This window comes from Leuresthes tenuis, unplaced genomic scaffold (genome assembly GCF_036924035.1).
Source record: "Leuresthes tenuis unplaced genomic scaffold, fLeuTen1.0.hap1 SCAF_23, whole genome shotgun sequence".
Lineage (NCBI taxonomy): Eukaryota > Metazoa > Chordata > Actinopteri > Atheriniformes > Atherinopsidae > Leuresthes > Leuresthes tenuis.
In genome coordinates this window covers 20,055,873-20,078,706 of record NW_027325377.1, presented here as the reverse complement: position 1 = coordinate 20,078,706, position 22,834 = coordinate 20,055,873, and the positions used below count along the sequence as shown (strand labels likewise).

The window sequence follows — 22,834 nt, the reverse complement described above, 5'->3', positions numbered from 1 at the left end:
TTTCAAGACATGCTGCATGATTGATCCTTGCAAGAGTGAAATCAATAAAACCTGACAGTCACACAGTATAAATCACACAGATGTCAACTCTCTGATAATTGACCACATCAGTTAACAGACTAAGTCAACAGTACTTCACAAACATGAATCAAATTGAGTGAAGTTGCCACTTCACTTTGTTCATTTTCATTTTTTGCGTTTGGTGCTTTAATTCATGCCATTTCCTGTTGATTTCTGTTGAGCTGTACATCGTGGTTACAGTCCCAGGACCTGTTCAGATTCAATGAGTAAAAGGCCATCTGTCATTCTCAGGAAGTAAGAATTATACAATGAACCTGAAACTTGCAGATAATATGAGCCATGTTTATATTTTCATGTTTACCTTTAAAAGAAATATGTATATAGAGAAAGAGAAATGGTTCACTATTCAAACTGAGGGTATATGGACAAAAGGTATTGTGTGCCAAGTCAAATTTAAGATGTCGAGGGAGAAATTACGCCTTGATGGCCCAAATTATTTATTTTCTTGCCTGTGTGGTAAATATGTGATTCAGAATGAATGGCACAGGAAGACAGGGAGTAAGATGGAGCCTGAAATCACTAAGGAATTGATGGTCTAAAATTAACAGCCAATCAGTTCAGATGTGAGCTGGTTAAATATAGAGCACCTATGACTTGTCTGAAAGATGAGGATGAGAGGAAAGAGAAGAACAAGTGAGGAGAGGGGAAGAGATGGACAGAGGAGATAAAACAACAAAGAGAAGTAACCAGAGAGGACAAGTGACACGAAAAGCTATGGGAAGAGAAAAAGGAAAGTGACTGACAGCATATGTGAACTGTGAGGGGAGGGAAGGGTGGTGTAAAGCAGGTAAAGATAGTAAACAGAAAACTGCACCCCCCTGAGCTCTTGGCAAAATTTCTCATGTTTTTGCCAAAGAGTTTTAGAGAAGGAGAGACAGGGACTAAATGAGAGAAAGAGGAACAACCAAAGAACAGAGCAAATGAAGGAGGCAGAAACAAAATTAAGCATATGTGACAGGAGACGCTTTAGCATGTCAAAGAGAGAGGAGGAATGAGGGTGAAAAGAAGGAGAGCAGATAAGGTGAGCCCCCTCACAGATGGAGCTGTGTGTGTGTGTGTGTGCGTGTGTGTGTGTGTGTGTGTGTGTATGATGTGTATGGGAAGTGGTGGTGGGGGGTTAGTGAAGCACAGCATGCGTTGAAATGGGTGATAACACTTGTTTGAAGTTCATTAAAAGCCACTTGATTGGGTTAGGCTGAGTGAGTGAGTGACTGGATAGTTATGAGGTGAGCGAGAGGGGAACGCACTGTGACACTATTCAGAAAGTCATTATAGATAAATGACACACAGACAGAGAGAGTTCTATGATGGTGGAGAGGAAGGTGGTGGTACATGTGCGTTTACTTTTCCAAATCTCATTTTCCTAAGAACGAAGGGTCATATTTGGAGAATGAAAATGTGTAGGAGAGCAAAGAGAGATGCAATCCATTTTTAATCACATCTCTCTCAGTTAATACACGTTAACAATAAGGACAATAAATCTGATCTAGTTTGTGGAAATGAACGCATGGAAAGCACCAGAGTACAACTTAACACAGTGACACAAACCACAGTGAGAGTGACGTATGTTGATGAGGTGGCAGGTGTTTCATTGTAATGCTATAGAATACTTGGATTACATTTTTGTTATAACAAGTAACATTGTGCTTAGTTTCACAAATTAAGTGATCAGTTACTTTGCTAAATAAGCAATATTTTACTGTTGACTCTTTACCATATAAGCTTATCCAATTCTTTGCCACAAATGGAACAAAAAAAAGAAGGAAACAAATCCCAGACACCTCCGGTTACTCTTCTTCAGTAGACAGTCACACACACAGGCGCACACACACAGGCGCACGCATACATACAAAGAGTAAACTAAGACCTTGGAATTCCATTAGAGTTGAAAGTGAAACTCATAACCAGACAGCACCTCTTGCATCATCTGTCCTGATGACACATGTCCAAAGATGGAAAACATCAAAAGGCAAATTTTAACAGCTACCGACAACACACATACACACATTTACCAATGGATGCATGGCAAGCACACTTTTCTTTCCGATTAGAAGCCTATTAGCCAGCAGAGGACCAGTAAGAAACGCTTATGTTGCACAATTAACAACACACTAACATATGCTAAGGTGAAAAGAATGTGTGGTAATAGGACCAGAGATGAAAACTAGATTTACCACAGGTCTATAAAAAGTTGCTATGGTTCTTGAAGTCTTCCTTTAACAGTTTCCATTCCTGGGGGTTTACGTTGTTAGTCCCCATGTATTAACGGATGATGGGAGTGAGCTTAGCAGTCCTGGAAGCCTAGCCAGAGTAACCAGAGAATGAAATAGGTGGGTGGTGGCATTGGAAAAAAAAACAGATGTTCCAAAAGAACTGTCTGTGACTGCAGTGTTTGCTAATTTTGCAAGCCAAGGATGCGATTGTCCCATTGGGCAAACGTCTTTGCAAATCCACAGTGTCAAACCTCAGAGAGAGATTATCTAGTGATTCCACATGACGAAAGCCAGAGCATCTGAGCATATCCTCTTTGCTTCTCATTCAGCAACCTTATCCTAATGGATGATCCTCAGTCTATTTATCAAATTTTGAGGCTAGACTGAGCCACCCAGGCAGGAGTAGTCACCATTGGACGAGAAGCTGCAGTGGGGTCTGCAGAGGGGTCTGAATCAGAATAAGAGGGAACTGCAGTAGTAACAGCAGAATGGACCAGAATTTCATCAGAAAAGTCTGTGTAGCAGTTGGAGAGGCTAATGTGAGGGGATGAGGCACTCCCACGTAAGTGTCTTTTGCGTCCATGGACAACTACTTCAGTCCAAGAAAACAGGTGATTAGGTGTGGTGCAGGAGGAAAGACATGGAAAAAAGGATGAGTCTCTCAAAATTGTATCATAGGTGTTGAATTAATGACCAGTAGCCATGTCCATGAAGCTGTTTAAGAGAGTTTTAAGTCCTCTTGACTTTATTATAAAACTGTAAGGTTGGGGGATCTCTTTCTTTGCTTTCATCATCTTCGTCACAGTGTATAAGAGGGGGCATTTCAGTCGAAAATTCAACAGCTGAAAGTTGTTCCAGATTGAGAAACCCAGTCAAGATGAAAATCTAATTGTACAAATTTATTCCCATTTGATAAATTTGGTGATATTAAAGGTTAAATAATTGAAACTTGTTCCAGACTGAGAAATTCTATATCATTTAATGATTAGGCTAACAGCAATGCTAAAGCAAAGTGAAGTCAAAGTATGAAGGGTACGAAGGAATTGAATTGGTTATCTGCTTGCAACCAGACATGCTAGTCACCAGGCTGAGGAAGAACCTACTTAAAGTTGGAGATACGAAGAACCTGATGCAATTTGATTTGTTTGCTCAGAAAATAGTAATTGTCCATTAAAGGAACAGATTCAGTAGGATTAAGAGAAAACATAATAGATGCTAGCCTCCCGGAAGGGCAAATCTCTCCTGATTCTGTCATGAGATGGCAAAAATATAAATCCTGGATTGAAAAACTTAGCTTAAAATATTAGGATCCAAGAAGAGTGCTATTTAATATATTCAGACCTTAACTTACACTGCAACCCTGAGTTGGATTAAACATATATAGAAAATGGTATATGGGAGATCAGTATCTTCTTTCCTTTTACATTTGCTGACGTGAGGGAAGCATACTTAAACTTTTCATCTGCTTTGTGTGTGTGTAGCTGTGAGCCACAGTGACAGTGTTGTAATCAAGGACTTACCGCTGACAGACTAGAAAGAGAAAAGTACCCGCAAATAGCATGACCCTTAACCACAGTACAAGCCATGACTTTTGAAAAAGAAAGTTGGCACCATTCTTTTTTCTCTATATATAATTATCATTCATCCTTGTTCTCTGCCTGTTGTTTTTCTCTTCATTTACGTCTTCCAAAAGAAGCCCGAATTTTTCGTCCCATCCACATAGTTCACTGACCCTTCTCATTTCTCTTGTCAACTCTCTCACTGATTCCGTCTCCTCTTCTCTCTTCCATGACTCCTTTTCTTCTTGGGGACCTACTTAAATCTGATAATTAGAGGCTGGTGGGAGGTGTGAAGGGTGGAGATGGGAAAAGTGACAGAGAGTAGGAAGCTAAATGGGAACTGTGAATGTAAAAGCCCTTGGCATAGTTTGAAGCAAAAGAGGGAGGGTGATGGTGAGAGAGAAAGACCCATAATTATAGCACTGTAAGGTGTGAAGATGAAGAGGATCTTAAGTTTTTTATACCCTCAAACCCTCACACATCCTGTGCTTACCTAAAGCTTCCCAGTCTCTGTTCTGTCACATCCAACAGAGCTTAGGGCAAAGACACTCCTGTTTTCTTTTCACCCATTCACTCTCCCTGCTGCTTCTCCTCCCTGTTTTTTCCCCCTACTATTAATTCCTCACCTCAAATTTCCTGCTGCAACTTTGCTTTGCTCTTAAGGGAAAATTAAAATTTTGTTACAACACTATTTTATGAATCAAGTGCTAGGATTTTAGAGCTCAGCAATGGTAAAAAGGCTTAAATAATCAGTTGAAATGTGAACTGTTTAGGCAGAAACAGAAAAAAAGAAAGAACAACTAGTAATAACAGACGTTAGTTCATAACCTTTAAAGTTAAGAGAGTGGATAACTTCCCTGTTTGCAGTTTCTAAATAAATTTGACTTTGCCTGCGTGAAACAAATCTCTTTACTTCTTGCCCCGTCAAGCCTTTTAAATCACTATTTGTTTTTCAGATTTGTGCATTTGAAAGTGTTGGCAATTTCCTACCAACTTAGTTTAATTCTTCTATTCACTAGTGCATTCCTTCTTGCAAATTCACTTGACTCCTCAACAGTTAGTGCCAGCGCATGACATTGATTTGTCTATGAATTGAACCAGAGCACCTCTCTCCACCATTCCTGTCCAATATTGGCAGTTAACGGCCATTACTGCTGGCATTTTACTTCTTTAATAAAATTATCCTGATCACTTGGTCAATAAATTCCTGGTAAATAAACTCCACAAGATTGATCGCCATAGTGCAGTCAAGTAAATAATGAAGGATACAAAAATGCAGTATGAGCGAAAAGATAGTGATAGTATTGCAGTGACATTAATATTTCTATGTTTGTATCTCTCTACCAGCTGAATATATGAGGGAAAGGTTTGGCAGCAGCTCAGGATATGAACATGCTGTGTTGCAGACAGGAGAAGAAGAAAGGAAAATATTCTCCTGTGGTTTTCATCAGACAAAGAGAGCAGGAAGTGTCCCCAGTTTCATCATTTTCTTATGGTTAGACGATAGTGTTTGCTTTAAAGAGGGGAATGAAGTCTGAAAAACAGTTTAATATGCAGGAAAACAAGCACTGTCCAACGGGTAAACAAGCACAACCAATTCAAATCACAAAAGATGTCAGTGTTGAAGAATAACTATTTGCTCTGTCTACAGCATAACTAAATAGATGCTGCTGTGTGCGCACCATCTTTGTTAGTGAGACAGAAAATCTAAGTCCTTGAGATGTATGGAGGTCAAACAGGGACATGGCCTTGATTAATGTGCCAACAGGCAAATGTCTGATCCTTGTGCCCGTATCATTGCTGGCATTGATAAAAAGGCATCAACTGTATGCCGAGGCCTGACTTTAACTGCACCCTGCAATGCATACTAACTATGAGCTCAACCAGTAGGGAGATTTTGCTGGCCTCAATAATTAACAGAGTTAAAGGATTATTGAGATCACTGCCTGAAATCCCTTAATTGTAATAGTACACAAAATTCATCTTTTGTGAAATTTGGGAATGATTCTCTGGATGGTGTGTGCATTCATTCTTAAGCTTGTATTTGTGGGTCTCAACTATTAATTCAAAACAGCATCCCAAAATCTGGCAGCAAATACATGACCTGGGATTTAAGGGGTTAATTAAAAGCAAATTACAAGTCATTAAGCCTGCATAGCACCTGCTTTTTCTGAAACAACATGTCAAAAAGAGGGATGTCATTAATGTGCTAATACTAAATCCCACTTGCTTTATTTATGGTTTTCTTTTAGTAAGCAACACAATAGGAGAGAATTCACACATTATTTCAGCGAGTCAATATTGACCACCAGCTCATGGGCTAATTGGAAAAGTAAACCTGCAAAGACTCATGTTTGGGCCAAACTAAGGAGACGGTTTAAAAGGATAATGGAAACAGCGAAAAAAGAAAATAATATCGTCTGTGCAGGTTGAATGGCTTGGGGGAAAAATGGGTGGAATAACACAATTGAGAGCAGACTGCTCATCAAAGGAAGCAATCTGGCTAAGCTTGTCCCTTCCCGTTGTGCAGCGTCTGCCAACCCAGACATAAGCACTAGTGATCTTCATCATAGCTCACCTCAGGCTAGGATTAACAGGCCACAAACTCCCTGTAAAACCCTCCTCCTGAAAGCCACACTGAAATGACAGTGTACAGGCAAATACTGCAGATAACCACTTAGACACATACTGTACATATGCAAAAATGCATGGTAGAATTGCAGATAATCAATCCTACCGTTTCCACAGGCCCAAATCACAGGCACATACCCCTTCCTTCTTTGACTTCCTTGCTTTTCCCTGAAGGCAACTGCAGAGACTAAATGAGAGTGAAACCTTCTCATATGTTGGGGAGTGGTTGGGTTGGAGGCCATTCACTGAATGTATCCCGTCCAGCAAGTGTCTGTCCTCTGCAGCAGAGCAGACCAATTACAGTGGGCTCTGCTTCGACGGGAATAGAACTGGCTGCCAATATTATTGATAATTCACAAAGACTAAGCTGTCGCAGGGAATAGGGATGGGCATGTGGAAATGACTCAGTTTTATTAGCTTCCATTGCCCTTTGATGTGCAGTCAAGAGCGAGACACGCCAAGAGACTCAAGCCAGATGGAAGCACAACTGCTGAAAGGTGTCTCAGTCCTTTTAATAACTCTTTCTGCATATGAAATCTCCACTGAAAGCTATTAGTCCTACATAGCCAAACATTTCCCCTCAATTTATTTTACTATGTATCATAACTTGGCTTGGCTCAAAACAAATAGACTGGCTGGAGTTGGACTGCACTGAAAACTATGAGGATTTGTGAACATTGCCCTAATGGGGTAGAGTATGAGAGATGCTACTTGAAATTTGGGCCTTTTGACAATAGTTCAACATCAATTCAGGTACAAAAGATTTCCACAAATCCTGCCATGTTGTAGGAACTTGTTTCACTCTGGCATGACGTTGGCATCTGCAAAGGGAGTTTATGTCTGCAGAAGTTGAAAACACAACAAACCAAAAAAATAATTTGAACCCAGTCCTTTGCTAGTGACCCACCTCCGGTTTCTTTACTCTCCCCTCCTGGAAGGAACAAGTGCGAGGGTCATGGGTACAGTCATGTCTGTATTTACACCAGTGGCACTGGTAGGGGCTACTCACACATGACAGACACCTAAAAGGAGAGCAGAGTCAAGAGAAGACAGGCTTTTGAGTTACTATCAAACTGCGGCACATGCAAAACAAGAACAATGCTCAGTATGTCCACTTATTTATGTATACAATACAGTTTCATCATCTTAAGATTCAATGTCAGCTCTTTCATCAATTTGAAGGGTTTAAAATTATGACAAGGTTTCTGAGTAAGACAGAGAGAGACAACCTGACTATAAATGCTGCATGCACTGACCAATGTGGAGAATTTTTTTGTTCTGGCTCTCAGAAACTGTCAAATAAAAAAGTAAATGAAACATTGCTGTATACTTGAAGTATATTTGAAAACCATTAGTAGACATGGACTCACGACTTATGCACGCTACAGTTGTAGAAAACAAAACTGGTATTTGCAAATGCCAGGCCCGTCTCCTTGGACTTGAGATAGAGCTGCACGATCTGGTGGTCACCTGGAGAAAAACAAAATGTAGCCAAAGTTAATAGTTTAATGATAAAAGGTACGCAAGATTAAACTTTTGTCGATGAACACATTTCTTTTAGCCTTTATACAGACGATCAGATCCTTTAAGATGTTCTACAAACATTAGATTTTCCAATAAAGAAAGCATCATAAAGCCACAAGTGATCAGCTTGTTGCACCGGTAAAGGAAGAATCTTAAAAGGGAAGGAAGAGGACTATAGAAAGGCTTTTCTTAGGTTAAGTTTTCTTATTCCTGTCATACAAGAAACAAAAATTGGTGCACACAGATTTCCCTTGGGATGGACAATATTTCCCCTGAAATGTCTTTCAGAGTATCCATGACAAGGTAAAAGGAGAAGAGGATGAAACACAAACCATGTGTGTTTTTATGTGTATGAGCTTGTGGCTCATCTGTACTTGGTGTCTCCCTTTGTGTGGCACTAATGAAGGAGTTCATGTTTAATTCAACAGCACATCCACACATGTAACTGCTCTCTCCCTACACTACCTCCGTACCTCTCCCTCTCTTTCACGCTATCTCTGAACACAAGTCTCTTCACTTCCTTCCATACTGTGACTCCTTCTCCCCCGTGCCTCTCTCCATCTCACTAACAAAGAAGGAATCATTCATCAATCACAATAAAGCACCGCTGACAACGGATCTGTCCTAATTAGGCCACCTAAATGTTACCTTGAAGCCTGCTAACACTATCCATCCCTCGCTTACTCTGCCCTCCATCTACTGCTCCCCCTTTCCTCTCTTTCAACCGAGGTTGGACAAATGAGCGCTAGTAGACATGGAAGATGAAAGGTTAAAAATATGTGAGACATTTTTTGCATACAAGTTTGTGGGTGGGGAATGCAAAAGGTTAGTTGAAATGCTCTAAGTCTCACATGTGTTTCAGTGTACATATTTACACGTATGTTTGCATGACTGAGGCATTACCAGCTGTACATGTGGCTGACATGGCAAACATTGAACAAATGCTTATAATTAGCCAAAGCACACTCAGTCTCCCTGTCAGATGTACATCTGTACATTAGCACTGCCTTGTCTGTTTATTACCTCATATAGTAATGGTGTTGTTAGTTTGCTATAGTACACATTTCTGTTCTTATGGGTACACTGCATGAAGGAAAATGGAAATATCTGTACAGTTGAGACCTGAAAGGTCTAACCAGCACTGTAATAAAGGCAGGTATTTTCATACTTCCTTTGTTTTTTTAAAGTCAATATTCAAATAATGTTTACATTACATTCTTTTTAGCATCCGTTGTAATTTAGGAACCTGTAAGAATACTGAGTATTCTGCTGCATGTAAACTTTCAGTAAATAGATTGCCCATTGTTTTATTCTCATGAAATTGAAGGATGACATTTTAATTATCTCAGCATGAGGACACATATGGTTTAGGGGTCCGTGGAAAGATATTGCGAGATGGCAGATTTTCTTTTCTACTTTTCTTATCACTGAAAATAGTCAGAATGGTGACACTGTCTGTGAGGTTTCTGATCTCTGGGGTCAGTATTAATTGAAATGCTGTTCTAAAAATGATAAGTTGTACAGCTAGATATTCTCCCTTTTGTACTGTGGTTAACTGGGGTCCCATAACTCCCTCTGAATCACATCCATTTGGGGGAGGAAGGAAAATAAATCCCAAAGCAGACTAATAAGTAATGTTCATTCAATTACTAAACATGTCCTTAGGCATTGCTGCAAGCCCTGTTGAATTGCTGATGGTAACGACAAAACAAGAATTCATGGAACAGTTCTTATCCTAAGACTAGCAAGCATCTGAAAGAATAAAAGAAAATCAAGATGAATGTGTGCTTGCTGACAGATGTGTTTGTATTCAACAAGTTATCTGTTGCTAATGATTAGCTGATAATGGATTTGCCATTTTACGTGTTTACGCCAGATCACAAACTTTTATGTCGTGTACATACATTTCATAAAAATGTTCATGATGCAAGTTTGAAATCAATTGACAAAACTGGGAGGCGAACACCAGTTAATTGTTTTTAAGCTAACTACCTTTGTCAACAATAATGCGGGGCATTTCCTTTTCAGCTGGGGAGGAGCACTTGATCCGGTTTCCCTCCACCAAACCGTTCATCTCAGTCAGGTCCTCAAAGGTACAGTTGACACCTGCTGAAAGTTCTGGGACATTATGTGCTTCCAGCACCAACTGTAGGAAAAGAAAAAGAAGGAGAATTGTGTTACAACCCTTACTTGTGATATTATCCACTTAACACCAACTGATGCAAGCAACATAGAAAAACATAAACAACTGAGCTAATGTAAGTGATCTATAGATCACTATATAGAGGGCTTCGTTAAAGTTTGAAAGGCTTCACGTGGATATCTTCAAACATAAAAAGAGAAAAATAAAAAAGATCAAAATACAGATGATTAAACTTTTATGGAGTTTGAAGTGCAGCCATAGCTTCCCCAGAGTTGAGATAAACAAGTTAGATATGGTTAAGGATATGGTTGTGGTAGTGCTGACACACATTCCAGTCACTCCTCAGATGACTTTTAGAGCCAGTATGTACCTAGATATGATTGTAAGACATTTTCAAGGAACAGTTGCAAGTTCTATGCAAAATAAAAAGCCATTTGCAGAGTGGTCAGTGGACAGGGCAGCCACTGAGGGATGTTTGAATTTTTGATTAAGCGAAAATCTTGTCCATATATCGTACATCAGCACACTCTACTGGATAAAGGGTTAGGCTGACCTTAAGTTGTAAACAGTGCCATCTTAAAAGGCTATGGTATTGCCACAAGCTACTTCCCATAATCTTGTAGCATCTATACATATTTCAGATTCCTTCTTAATGTTTTAAAACCCTGTAAGAAAAAAATGCATTTGGAATAAAAAGCAAAGAAATCATACAAGCACAAAACTCAAAGTAAATGGATGGATGATGGTTAATAGAAGCGGAGCAAGCAAAAGAAATATCAATAGCAGGGAGTAAAGGCCAATTCCAATCTGAGCCATACTACTTTCCACTCTGTTCTACTCCTGCAGAGGGTCTGCCACATTGAGTGCTGTTTCAAACAAACTACCCTTCAAGGGAAGTGCATTATAAAACCTTCCAGTACTGAATCTGCATCAGTCCAGGCTCAACAACAAAATTCCCCTTCAACACGTGGTCGTTTCTTTCCGGAAAGGAGGAAACTCTGGACACCTACAAATATAAGTTCCATGCGGTTCAGATTGATAGCCTCAGTAATGCAAACGGGGAAATGGATCTGTGATAATGTAGAGAAAGATATGGGTTCCAAACTTCATTTCAAAGCAGAACTTTTGGAGTAGGTCTAATATCTACAGTAAGGATGAAGACACATGGGAGCACTTTGGAAAATTATTATTGTTACTGTTCACAGTAAAAATGTATATGATTCATATTTCTGAAGATTATGAACAGCATTATAAAGTATTTTCTGTAGGTGATGATTAGAAGTTCTCATTTCTGTCAGAGAAACTTCGAAAAGTTTAGTAGTGCATTTCAACACTCCTCGCTGCAGTCTTAAGTGTTACTTAAGTTACGTAAGTGTTGAGAACAATGGTGCAGGTATACAGGCTAATTTAGGAAATAAATTTCTATATAAAAATTATATGTAAGCTCTGCCAGCAGAAACTGTCCCTAAATAAATGAAAGGGTTGTGGAGGAAGGTGGAGTAAGGTCAAGACCAAAATAAGCATATTGATGGAAAATGGTGTCTGAAAAGGGTCCTTGGTCTAAGCATTGATTTGAGGTGTAGTCAGTGCTACACTTGTGATGTGACGCTAAAAGCTGCCTCAGCGGTGGAGAAAGGCTGACCTGCACGGTTTTTATATTGCTATTTAATGAAATGAAAGAGGCGGCGGAGTGAACAGCGACACGACATCCCCCATCAAATGGACAGTGGATGCCTTGGCTCCATTTCTTACAGTTTTCCTCTCACCTTCATCTCTTGCTTTTATGTAGTTTTCTTTTTAAGAAAGAAACGCAGCCAGATCGAGAGTTTTCCCAATTAGATTTAGAGTAGTCATGGATAAAAACCTAGCCACAAAATAATAAAAACATGCACCACACAAACATACACACATTGTTTGTAAAAAATCACATCTGTTACTGACAATATGCAATGCTGTTAATGTTGCCATGGTGAAAAAAATGCAGGAAACAAAAGAAAGAAAGATAACTCGTGTCTTTTTTTTTACACTGAAATATTGCATTTCCACATATAAAGATAAATTACAAAACATCTCAGATGACCATTCATGACCCGATTTTATTTGTATTTAGAGCTTATGTAGCTTTTATAATAACCACAGTTTCAATAAAGGTGATCAAAGAGAAAATTATGTTAAAAACAATAATAGATTTTCACAAACGTCAGTAGTGATGTGTCCTGGTTTTTCTTTAAACTCCTGTGGCATATATTTCTAAACAAATATTTAATAACACAAAGGTCAAGGGGTGGTTCCTGCCTATCTGACTGAATTCCCAGTATTCAGCCGGATGGCAAATGTGTGCCGAAAGGTTAAACACTAAGCAACATCACACACATACACCCATGAATATCATTAGAATGATACACAGGTACATCTCTGACAGTCAGCAGCTTGTGTGTGACCCTCGGAGCAAAAAAAAAGGAGGAGAATAGTTATTCTGCCTAAGACATTCATGCACCTTTTGAAGTCTATGAGATTCAAAATCTTTTCCAGTCATTAAACTGCAATTGAAACATAAAAGGTGACATCTCTTAGTGGTGCATTACCACCTTAAAAATTGTTTATCTTGTAACACAGTGGTTTAGTAGAGAATTTACAGTAAGCTTGGACACAAACTGCTAATCAGAAACGACTGAGGCCAATTGTTCTAATGAAAAACGTATTTAATTAAAATCCTGAGAGGGGTGACATGTTTATCTTGCACCTGAATGTGTACTAAGAGAGAAAAAAAACCATCAAAAATCCTGTTCCTGTAGAAACACCTTTTTCAAAAGATCACAGCTTCTTGTGCACTAATCAATACGCTTAGAAAAAAACAAATTCAGACCCTCTTCATATAGCAGCTGTTTCAGAGTGGAATGTCCAGGGGGCGAAAGTGCTGGATTTAGCTGCCAACGCTTGTAATAAACACAGCGGAGCTAAACAGTATGCTGTTAATGATTGCTGACATTTGTTTGGAGAGTATTTCACAAGTCTACATTGGAAGTTGTGAGGTCAGGATTTGAAGGATGCATGTTGGCAGGCAGTAAAATGATACAAAGCAGGATTAGAGAGTTAACACAACCTATTTTTTAGTATTTCGAGCATAATTACATCGTGTTACAAATTATGCTTGAGACTGCGATATTGTCAAACTGCCAGACAAGATTTTCTCACTTGCAACATCTTCAGCTACCCTCACCATTGACTGAAATGTGGGAAATAAACGCTTGCTTGCTTTCCAGGAGGGTCTTGAAAGAAAAATACAACTAATTACTGCTAATTAAAGTTTGACAACATTTTATCTTTCAAGTGGTGCAATATAACTTAATGACAGTTGGCATTTGTTCAAAAATACTAGAAAGGAGAAGCAGCACAAAACTTTTTTGTGAACATCTAATCATGTCATGGGAAATTCATGATATACCAAACACTGTGCCTTTGATATGGTTTTCCTTCCAGTGTGTATAATATATTTGTTTTTATCCACTCACCGTGACACTGAACTGTGACACCGATATGTTGTTTGGGTGGACACTGAGTCGCACACACTGCTTGATGTCTGAAGCGAAGCGCCGGGGTTCTGATGAGCGCTCACATTTCTCTTTTCTGGCACACCTGAAAGAGAAAAAAAAAAAACAACATTTGAGAGGGTATTACTCGTGGATGACAAATATACACGAGTGCATTCATATAGTAAGCTGATCAGGGCTTACTTTTTTCCACCTGTTTCCTCAGGGGAAAAAAGAGAATGTCCCAACCTTCTCAAACAGGTGGCATTAGAGCCATTTATCATATTTCTTTTCTGGCAGTGTATCAGCTACAGTGGTCAATGAATAGAGCCCCAGTCACAACAGGAGTGGGAGCAGTTGCATTTAAAACAATGGTTGCTTTATTTGTGGAAGTGAAGCCAGCCCATTGGGAAAAGGTGGAGGCCTAGTCTTTGTGCAGCCATCTTAATGACTGGTATTCACAGGTTATGCCAAAAGCAAGTGGAAATGTGGATGCTGGCATTGGGGGTGGGGCGGTGGATTACTACCTCTCTTAATACCAGCCCAGGTGGTCTAATCCAGTCTATTACAGTGGCTTGGGGAGTAGTCCAAACCATTGTGCTGTAGGAGAAATCTACTGACTCCTGTCCCAAATGCTATTCCTTGACAGACTGCAGGTCCCCATATCTGAAAGTGTTTTAAGAATGGAATTATGAGAGCTACCATTCCTTCCCATCCAAACTCTCCCAGTGGTAAATTTCTGCATCAAATATTCCAGGAGGATAGGCTGATGAAGTTTTGTACTGTTCAAATATGTATTTTTAGTGAGAACTAAATCAGCCTGCTTTTTTATATAAACTCACAAATGCCTTCTTCTCACACACATGCAAGCACACCATCCTGTTCACATCCAATCCCTTCATAAACTTATTCAACTTTAATCCCCAAACGATTTAGAGAAAAACTTGCAGTGCAATTAATAACCTGGCAAATCCACAGAGTGCCCTAAAACCCCTTTAGAGAAATGAAAGATTGAAAAGAAAGGAAGAGGTCATATTGAATGAGTTGACGTCTGAGATACTGTAATACCTTTAGCAGAAAGGATCTTTTTCTCCTGAATTGGAGAGACTAAAGGGGGGGGGGGGGGGGGTTGACCTGACATGAGTATTGTTAAGTTAAGCAGCCTAACACGCCGCAAAGAAGACAGGCATAAAGAAAACTAAAATAAATAATATGTTCGAGAGAACAGGAAGAAGAGTTAAGAGTGCAAGAGAGAAAGTAGAAAAAAAGCAAGAGAGGCAAGACTTAGAGAAATGCAGCCATTGTTGGCTTTTTGTGAAGCTTTCCCTGCTAAGCCGTTTTGAGTAGGCTTTAATCACTTCAGGTTCTTTTGTGCTTTCTATCACTGGTGTCTCTGTCTTCTTTTCTCGCATTGATTTAATAAGAAAACATCATTTACATAGCCCCTGGGCAAACAATCCACATAGAAAATACACAAATACACACTTTCGACCACTCATTATGTCCCTATAATGAACCATTTTGACTCCTTCAATACTCACAGATCTGCTGTTTACATATATTGAAGAGTGAGTCTGTCTGGGATTCTCAGACAGGCTACCACGGAACTATTTTCATTCCAGCTTGTAAACCTAATTCCCAAAATTTTCAGAGCATTTTGAGAAAAAAATAAAGCTGTTAATAATCTACTCAGCAGAAAGTTATCGCAAAGAATGACACCAGTGGTAGAGGAGGGAGAATGCCTACTGTTGATGACACAATTAATTACAATGGAGATGCCCAAAATTTGGTTAAAAAGGATGGTAGGGACTAGTGCCATAACTAGAGCTAATTTACTGAGAAACTGGCATTTGCTCAGTGTTGAATGAAAAAGACTAAAATATTGCAACAAAATGACAAGCTATATTGAATTGCCAGTGTGAATTTGCACAGTCTCAGTAAATTATTTCCAAATAGCTTAATCATTACTGAATAATAAATTAAATATATATATATATATATATATGTATGGAGGCTTATCCACACAATAGATATGCAATGGTGTTAAATGCTTTCTGAGAAATGTTGAAGTGTTGAGGTGATAATTGTAGGTATCAAGACATATTAACACAAATAAATAAATAAAGATACACAGAGCAGAATAATAGACACTGATAACAGCAAATGAATAACTGAGCCATAATAAAGGATTAAGGCACGAAGCTGCCCTCAGATTGGCTTTTTTCAGCTGCTGTCACATGAGTCATAAAATGTGCATAGACAGAGACCTTTCAAGGAAAAGTCTTCATTCATTTAATAACAAATTTTCCTCAACACAAAGGTCTTTGTTGACCTCAAGGAAATTATATGTATATTGAATTTCACTGGTTGTTATGCTGCTTCAGCACAACTTAGCAACATCAAAATGATACATTTTTCTAAACTTATCTTAGTCATGCTGTATCACTGCTACAGTATCATTGAAGCTTATATATTATTGCAATTTAAAAATGGCCTCTTATACAATGGCTTGTGTCTCTAGCTTCCACATTAGCAGGTGTTACTGGGAAAACCTACAGATTTCCCACACAGTATTTTGATTCATGAGGAATGTGCTCAGGGCTGATAAATGTCTGTTGTGTCTTGCTGAGCTGCATATGAACCATGTTTATGACATCATCTTTGTGAGATACTTGTAACTGTAAATAACAAGGAACAGAGGAATGATGATGCAGGAGAACAACTGTTTAATGTAAGCTGCAAAGACTTGTTAATGTCAATACAGCAGCAAATTATTTTCCTAAAGCAGGTTTCATGTGTGTGATTTACATTGTACTGTATTTATGAGACATACTTATTTTTGCCAAGATTTGCAGGCCATAAGTTTTATCATCTGTAGACATTTCTAGTAATGCATCTTAAAACCGCTACAAGACATACTGAGGCAGTATTAGTGGGATGGAGGGGGATTTATTAATATATCCTGTGTGTGACTACTTAATGACGAGTGCTTAATAAATCCTTGAATCACTCTGCTTTGAAAATTGGGGGCAACATTATTTTTGTTCTTATCCAAATGTGCAGTAAGCACGACCATTTTCTTGAAAAAAAAACCGTCCTAACTTAAATACAACAAAGGAGATGATTTGCGAAAGGAACAGACATAAGTTCTTATGTTCCACTGAGTGTGTCTGTGGTTCTCATTTCCCAAACTATCCCAGATTCCCAGTGACTAATGAATGAATGAGTTTTTATCTTTTTATTTCTTAAAACTTATTGTTATATTTTACCAACTGAAAAACATACAAGTTTTGTTGCCAATACATGAGTGAGCTTTGTTGATGATAGAGATCTCTTGAGAGACGTCACATTGTGAGCCAAAGTAATGGCATCACATCTGGTATAAGCTCTGCTCCACTTTCTTCAGTTAATTAGTGGAAACCATTATTTAGCACTTCTGCAAGAAATTAAGATGGTTCCTGAGCTCTACTTGCCATATTAACAGTCAAAAAACAGAAAGAGTTGCTGCAACAAATTTACATTATTTCATTATTATTTTATACAGAGCAAAACTGTGTTCCACCCAGACTGTGCTGCTGCTATTAGAGAAATCTGAGCTGAAAAGGGTGACTCAACCAGTTCATCCTCTTGCTTTGTCTTTTTTGAAAGGGAAATGCTGATTATTAAACAAGTCGTTGTATGCTTTGAGGGTTTTCCTTTCCTATGTTATGTTCTATAGGTTTTTGGGCATGCAAAAGGTCTGCAACGTTACAATGCACAAGGTTTTTTAAGTAACCTGAGCTGACGAAAAGGCCTTGTTTGGAGTCCAGACTTTTCTTCTTTAACTGAATGACATCCCTGTGAAACACATGTTTGTAAGACCTATTCAATGGATACTTTGGCACTGTTGGAATTAAGAATGAGGAAATGCCTTGCACTCTGTCATTTTGCTTTGATCAGCTGACTCATCACAATAAACTGGGCTTGACAGGAGGGGGTCTTAAAGAGACTTATGCTGAAACAGACTATTTCCTAGAGAGTGTTAAAAAGTCCTTCACCAATGTATAGTTTAAGAGAAATAAAACTGTAGCCTGTAAATCAACTCATGCAAGCCTGTTAGCAGTAGGCCTTCAAATGAAATGATGGGCTTGGAAATGCACAAATCGGCTTGGAAATGCACAAATGGGCTCAATCAAGTGTTGCAAAAATCATAATCGTTGAATAAACATTAATAGATATTTCTACAAAAAAAATTTAACAATTACCTTTATACACATGAACCAAGTCACACAATGTTCTGTTGAGAAAATCAGTGAAATAGGCTTTCTTAGTTGTGGAACACCACAGGTAGTTGTATTTCTACTTCAGCTTTTCCTGCTAGTGCAGTAACTTTCATCTCCTTAACAGGGACAGAAGGTCAAAAACTTGCTGCGCGGGATGAAAAAGGCAAAAGGTAAAATGATAAACCTTTCAAACTATACAGAGACTGTGACTTAGCAGAGGAGTGAATCTTCTCTTCATCTCTACAGTATATCCTATCTGGATGAGGAATGGCACTGCTGTTTAGGGTTTTAATTCATTTTAACCAGACCCCTGCAATGAAACAGAATAAAGTGGAGGGCTACAGCAAGAAACACGCCATCCACAGAACAATGCAATGTCACCCAACAACACACACCCTTTAAAATTGAGATGGGAGATGACTGATGCCATAAGAAAGTTCCAGTTCAACTTTGTGAAAAGGTTGACTCCTGTCTGGACGTTTTTGCACCATTTTATCTCCTTTACAATTTATCTTTCACATACACAACGTAGCATAAAGTCCATAGAAATGTCCTTCATAGTTTAATTGCATTCTTTTTATTCAAGGACATCGGGGAACCCTTCTGAGATGCTATGTCTACACTTCTCTTAAAGTAGTGGTGTTGCATCCTAATTGAATCTCTAATCATAGTGTAGGACAGCTACACATATTGATCGAGTTTGTGTTTATGCCACTATGAAGCTGCTATAGCAGACTTGGAGCTTTGGTGAAATGATGTTGAAGAGCTGACAAAACAAGGTTTAAAGAGATGTAAGAGGTGGGCATTTTTTCAGGGCAAAGCACTGGATAATTGTTTTCAGTTACAATCCACACAGACCTTGAAAGTGATAAGATGCATTGTTTGTAATGCTATTAGAGTGTTTAGCAAAACCCACAGATCAAAACAATCTACACTGCAAATAGCAGACATAAATAAAGATTACTCTGGCTCTTTTTCTTCCTCACAGAATTTGACATCCACCATTTCTTTGTTTTGTTGGTAAACAGTGCTGTTGTGCAGAGCTGATTGACTGACTGGCAATGACACATTGTAAGAGAGTGAGCTGAAAGGATTAGATGGGCTTTGAATGAAAACTAATCTGCACTCTTGTTTCTCCCAGCCTTTGATAAGGTGACACAATTAGAGAAGAAGAAAGAGACTAAAGAGAGGGCAGAAAAGGATTTCTAGTCTTGGCAGTTGTTGCTGATGAGGTTGTCATGGCCACTCAAAACGACAGGGTTTAGTGAATAGTACATTTTTATCAAAGTCTTTATCATGAAGCTCTCTTCATCCTTGAACTGACAAAATTACCCAATCAGTGCAGTATGTGCAGAGACCAACACAATATCCAAATATCTAAATATCAATTACGTCATGAATTTAAATAGGTCTAATTTACTTCGAGGTCCGTCTTTATATATATTTATTTATGAATACAAAAAGTACCTTTAACTTCAAACAAGAACATTAATGACAATTTAATTCATAGCTTGGGCTTGAGATGTGAACCATATAATAGGGCATGGATTGTAATTTTATACTTTGTTTAGTCAGACAGACAGAAACACAAGAATAACACAAGTAAACAAACAAAGCTATGAAGTTCTCCACTCCATAATAACCAATATCAGAATCAAATGCATATCATTATTTGATAATTAGGAGGGATGAGAGGACAAACTCCACTGTTGTTCCTCAATTATAATGGAGTAGACATGGGGCACATGTTGCAGGTTTCAGGGGAGCAGAGGAAAAGATTACACTAAACAGAGGGTTGAGCTGTATGTGGCCATGTGAGACTTCAGGTGTAATGCATATCTAATATAAGGCTTCGCAGGTCAAACCGGCTGGGAAATGAAAGCTATTAAATTGTTGCAAAGCTGCAGTCCAGCCATTGTCAGCTCGATCAAATACTAATGCAAGCAAAATGCATTCGCACAAGTACATTAACTCGCACATTTGACAGAATCAGACAGTCTATACAAGTAGCCAATGGGAATATTTGTGTCTAAACAATAAACACAACGACACACATAGATGGAGAAAAAAAATCAAATCTGAAAGTACATGACCTTTTAAAGTATGAGTTGCATATTACACATGGGATTTGTACTTTTACAGCATTTGTAGTAAATCAATGCACGATAAATAGGCACTCTCTGGTCTTGCTGAAACCCAATTACCATACAACCCATGCATCATCACACACTACATGGAATCCTATACATACTAATGGCCTTAGCCTGTAGTTACTGTGAAGTAGGAGCTGTGTCACATAGCTTCAGTCATATGACATTTAGGCTGGCTACATCTCTCACCCACGCATATGATCAAACACACATTAATGCAGTCCAACATGCAAAAAAAACCAAACACACACATATACACACACACAAGCGTTAGTGTGCCTCATGCTATCATTAAAAGTGGTGGTCTGCAGTGCAGAAATTTGCATGAAGGAACTGGTGGGAGAGTCATTACCTGGCCCACTAGCCATGACCCTGTTACTCCACTTTGTGTGGACACACACAAACACACATAAAGGAACCCTCACACACACACACACACACACACACAAAATCTGTCTTTCTTAAGACCACACCTGAAGGCGCAGAAATTGCAGAATGGCTGCTCCCAGGTCTAGAAATCTCTGAACTAATGTATCCTCCTTTGCATACCACCAATGCAAGAACACCTACTGAGCAAAAAAAAAAAAAAAAAAAAATCATACAGCTACACCACTGTTGCTTTGCAAAGTAATCTGCAATAAAACTGGTTCTCATTATACACAGAAAAACGAGGCAGACAGAGAGCCTGATTTTATAGCTGTTACACAAATCTTTGATTAAAATCAAGGCTATAAGAATTTACCATTTCCAACACAAATCCTATATATTTCACTCCTGCATACACACAATTGTGTTTCAGTAAAACTAGTCAGCATGGGCCTCTGGGCGTCAGGTTGAAGCTGTATGACTTTTAGTACCATACAATTTTAGCAGCCCTCAAAAGCCTGGCCACCATTTCCTTTACTTCTAGCTCTCAGACACTGACACACCAACATAAAAAGTCCCCTGGCAAAAGTATCCAATGGTGGCATAGTGTGGTGGGCTTATTAGGCTGTTTATCTAGAAAGTATGGTGCCACTGCTGCTCCTGAAAACGTCATTCTCTATATTAAACTACTTTATCTGTCTGGTATACTTGGACTTGAACATTAAAAAATGGAAACTAATGTCATGACTCTTCAGTGACTTAAAGAGAATGGGCTTATTGGCTAAAATCTTTTTCAAAATTTCAAGACTCACAGTCCTATCTGATCTCACATCAATGAAATAAAATACTATAGAGAATTTACAGCTTTTCCTTGATTAACGGAGCCTGTTATCACTCTGACATTATCACAGTTTTGTCAGGATGTGGAAAACTTACGTATCAGTAGTGAAGGCACCAGGTGAATATGTACTTTAGCATCAATATGCTATTTGTTGTAAAGCAGCATATTTTAAACCAAGCCACCATCCTTTCCTAAACAAAAACTTCTATTTGTAGTCTGTGAAATGAGAGGGTTGTCATCTGTCCCTCAGTAAACACTCTTTTATGTCAGTCACCATGTTTGCTCTCAATGTCTAATATTGCTGTAAACTTCAAAGGAAACTGTGCATCTCTCTGACATGGCAATGGTTCCTGACAAAGCATCAGTATTTGACACCCTGAGATGAGTACAGGTTGAGTGTTTGCAAATTAAGTATTTGCTAATTTCAGAATGGAACCTGAAAGCTACAGCACAGGGATTTTACCTAATAGGCTTTCAAAAGTGCACTTGGCTTTCATCTTTATATTGTGTTATGATCCTGCATATGTACAATGTAGACAGCCTCATATGATAGTATTGATCCAAACAGTCGATATCCATATAAGGTATGTTTATTCACAGCCACGAGATAGGAGACACACTGAAACTACTTAATCATTTTCTGGGGCTGAAAAAGGGACACTTCAAGATCTCTGGGGTATATGTGTTTGTGTGAATACTGGGTACATTATTTGTATTGCCAAATAATCTTTTTCTATTGCTACCATGAAAGTATGAAAATAGCAAAGCACACTTTGGTTGAGGGACACTGTGGAGTTGACAGGATACATTGTTTGGAAAAGATAAAGAATTTTTATTTTATTGATTTTTTTTCTAAGACTTCACCCTGTTCAGCTGTCATACTCATGCTTAAATCCAGGGCAAGCCTTGAGAACACAGTTTTGAAATGAACTCATTACACATGATATCTAAATACAGTTTTATGTCATCTCTCAAGCTTTTGATAACAGAATATTACCACACTGATGCCGCCTGCCAAATGACAGTAATCTCAATGACAATACTATCAGAAATTAACACTGAAACATCAATAGGGATTAGTGTTGGATTATACAATATGGTCATGATGTAGCTACTATGTCACTGTTGCCATAGCAACATCTATGTAATGGCACAAGCAAGGCAACTTGCATGATTACCTTTTCACAGAAAGACTCTCTGTCAAAGTCAAGATGAGCCATATATGTGTGAGTGCAAGTCTTTACCCTCCCATCCTCAACTGGAGTATCTCCTGGAGATTAATTCATGCTCTTCAGCAGAGGATTTCTAATCCTCCCCATCTCTTTTGCTGTGAATTATATAGCCTCTCTTTCTCTCTGCTCACGCTCACCTCTTTCATTTGAAATACATCACTATATTTCTTCACCTTCTTTGACTGTCACTACATCTCTCATTCATCGTCTGTCTCATCTCAGTCCGTTTCACACTCTGCTGGACAAAAGCAAGACAACTGCCTCACTGTGTGTGTGTGTGTGTGTGTGTGTGTGTGTGTGTG

At 38.7% G+C, this 22,834-nt stretch overlaps 1 protein-coding gene across 2 annotated transcripts in view; it reads right to left on the bottom strand.

Moving 5' to 3' along the window:
- Positions 1 to 22,834, bottom strand: part of plxna4 (plexin A4) — a 210,315-nt gene that overhangs the window by 48,221 nt on the left and 139,260 nt on the right. For both annotated transcript variants that reach the window (XM_072377857.1, XM_072377856.1), the window contains exons 6-9: positions 13,664 to 13,787; positions 10,001 to 10,154; positions 7,855 to 7,954; positions 7,392 to 7,506 (exon numbers count right to left, since the gene is read on the bottom strand). In XM_072377857.1, coding sequence (XP_072233958.1) covers positions 7,392 to 7,506; positions 7,855 to 7,954; positions 10,001 to 10,154; positions 13,664 to 13,787 — 493 coding nt within the window. The remainder of the gene's footprint in view (positions 1 to 7,391; positions 7,507 to 7,854; positions 7,955 to 10,000; positions 10,155 to 13,663; positions 13,788 to 22,834) is intronic.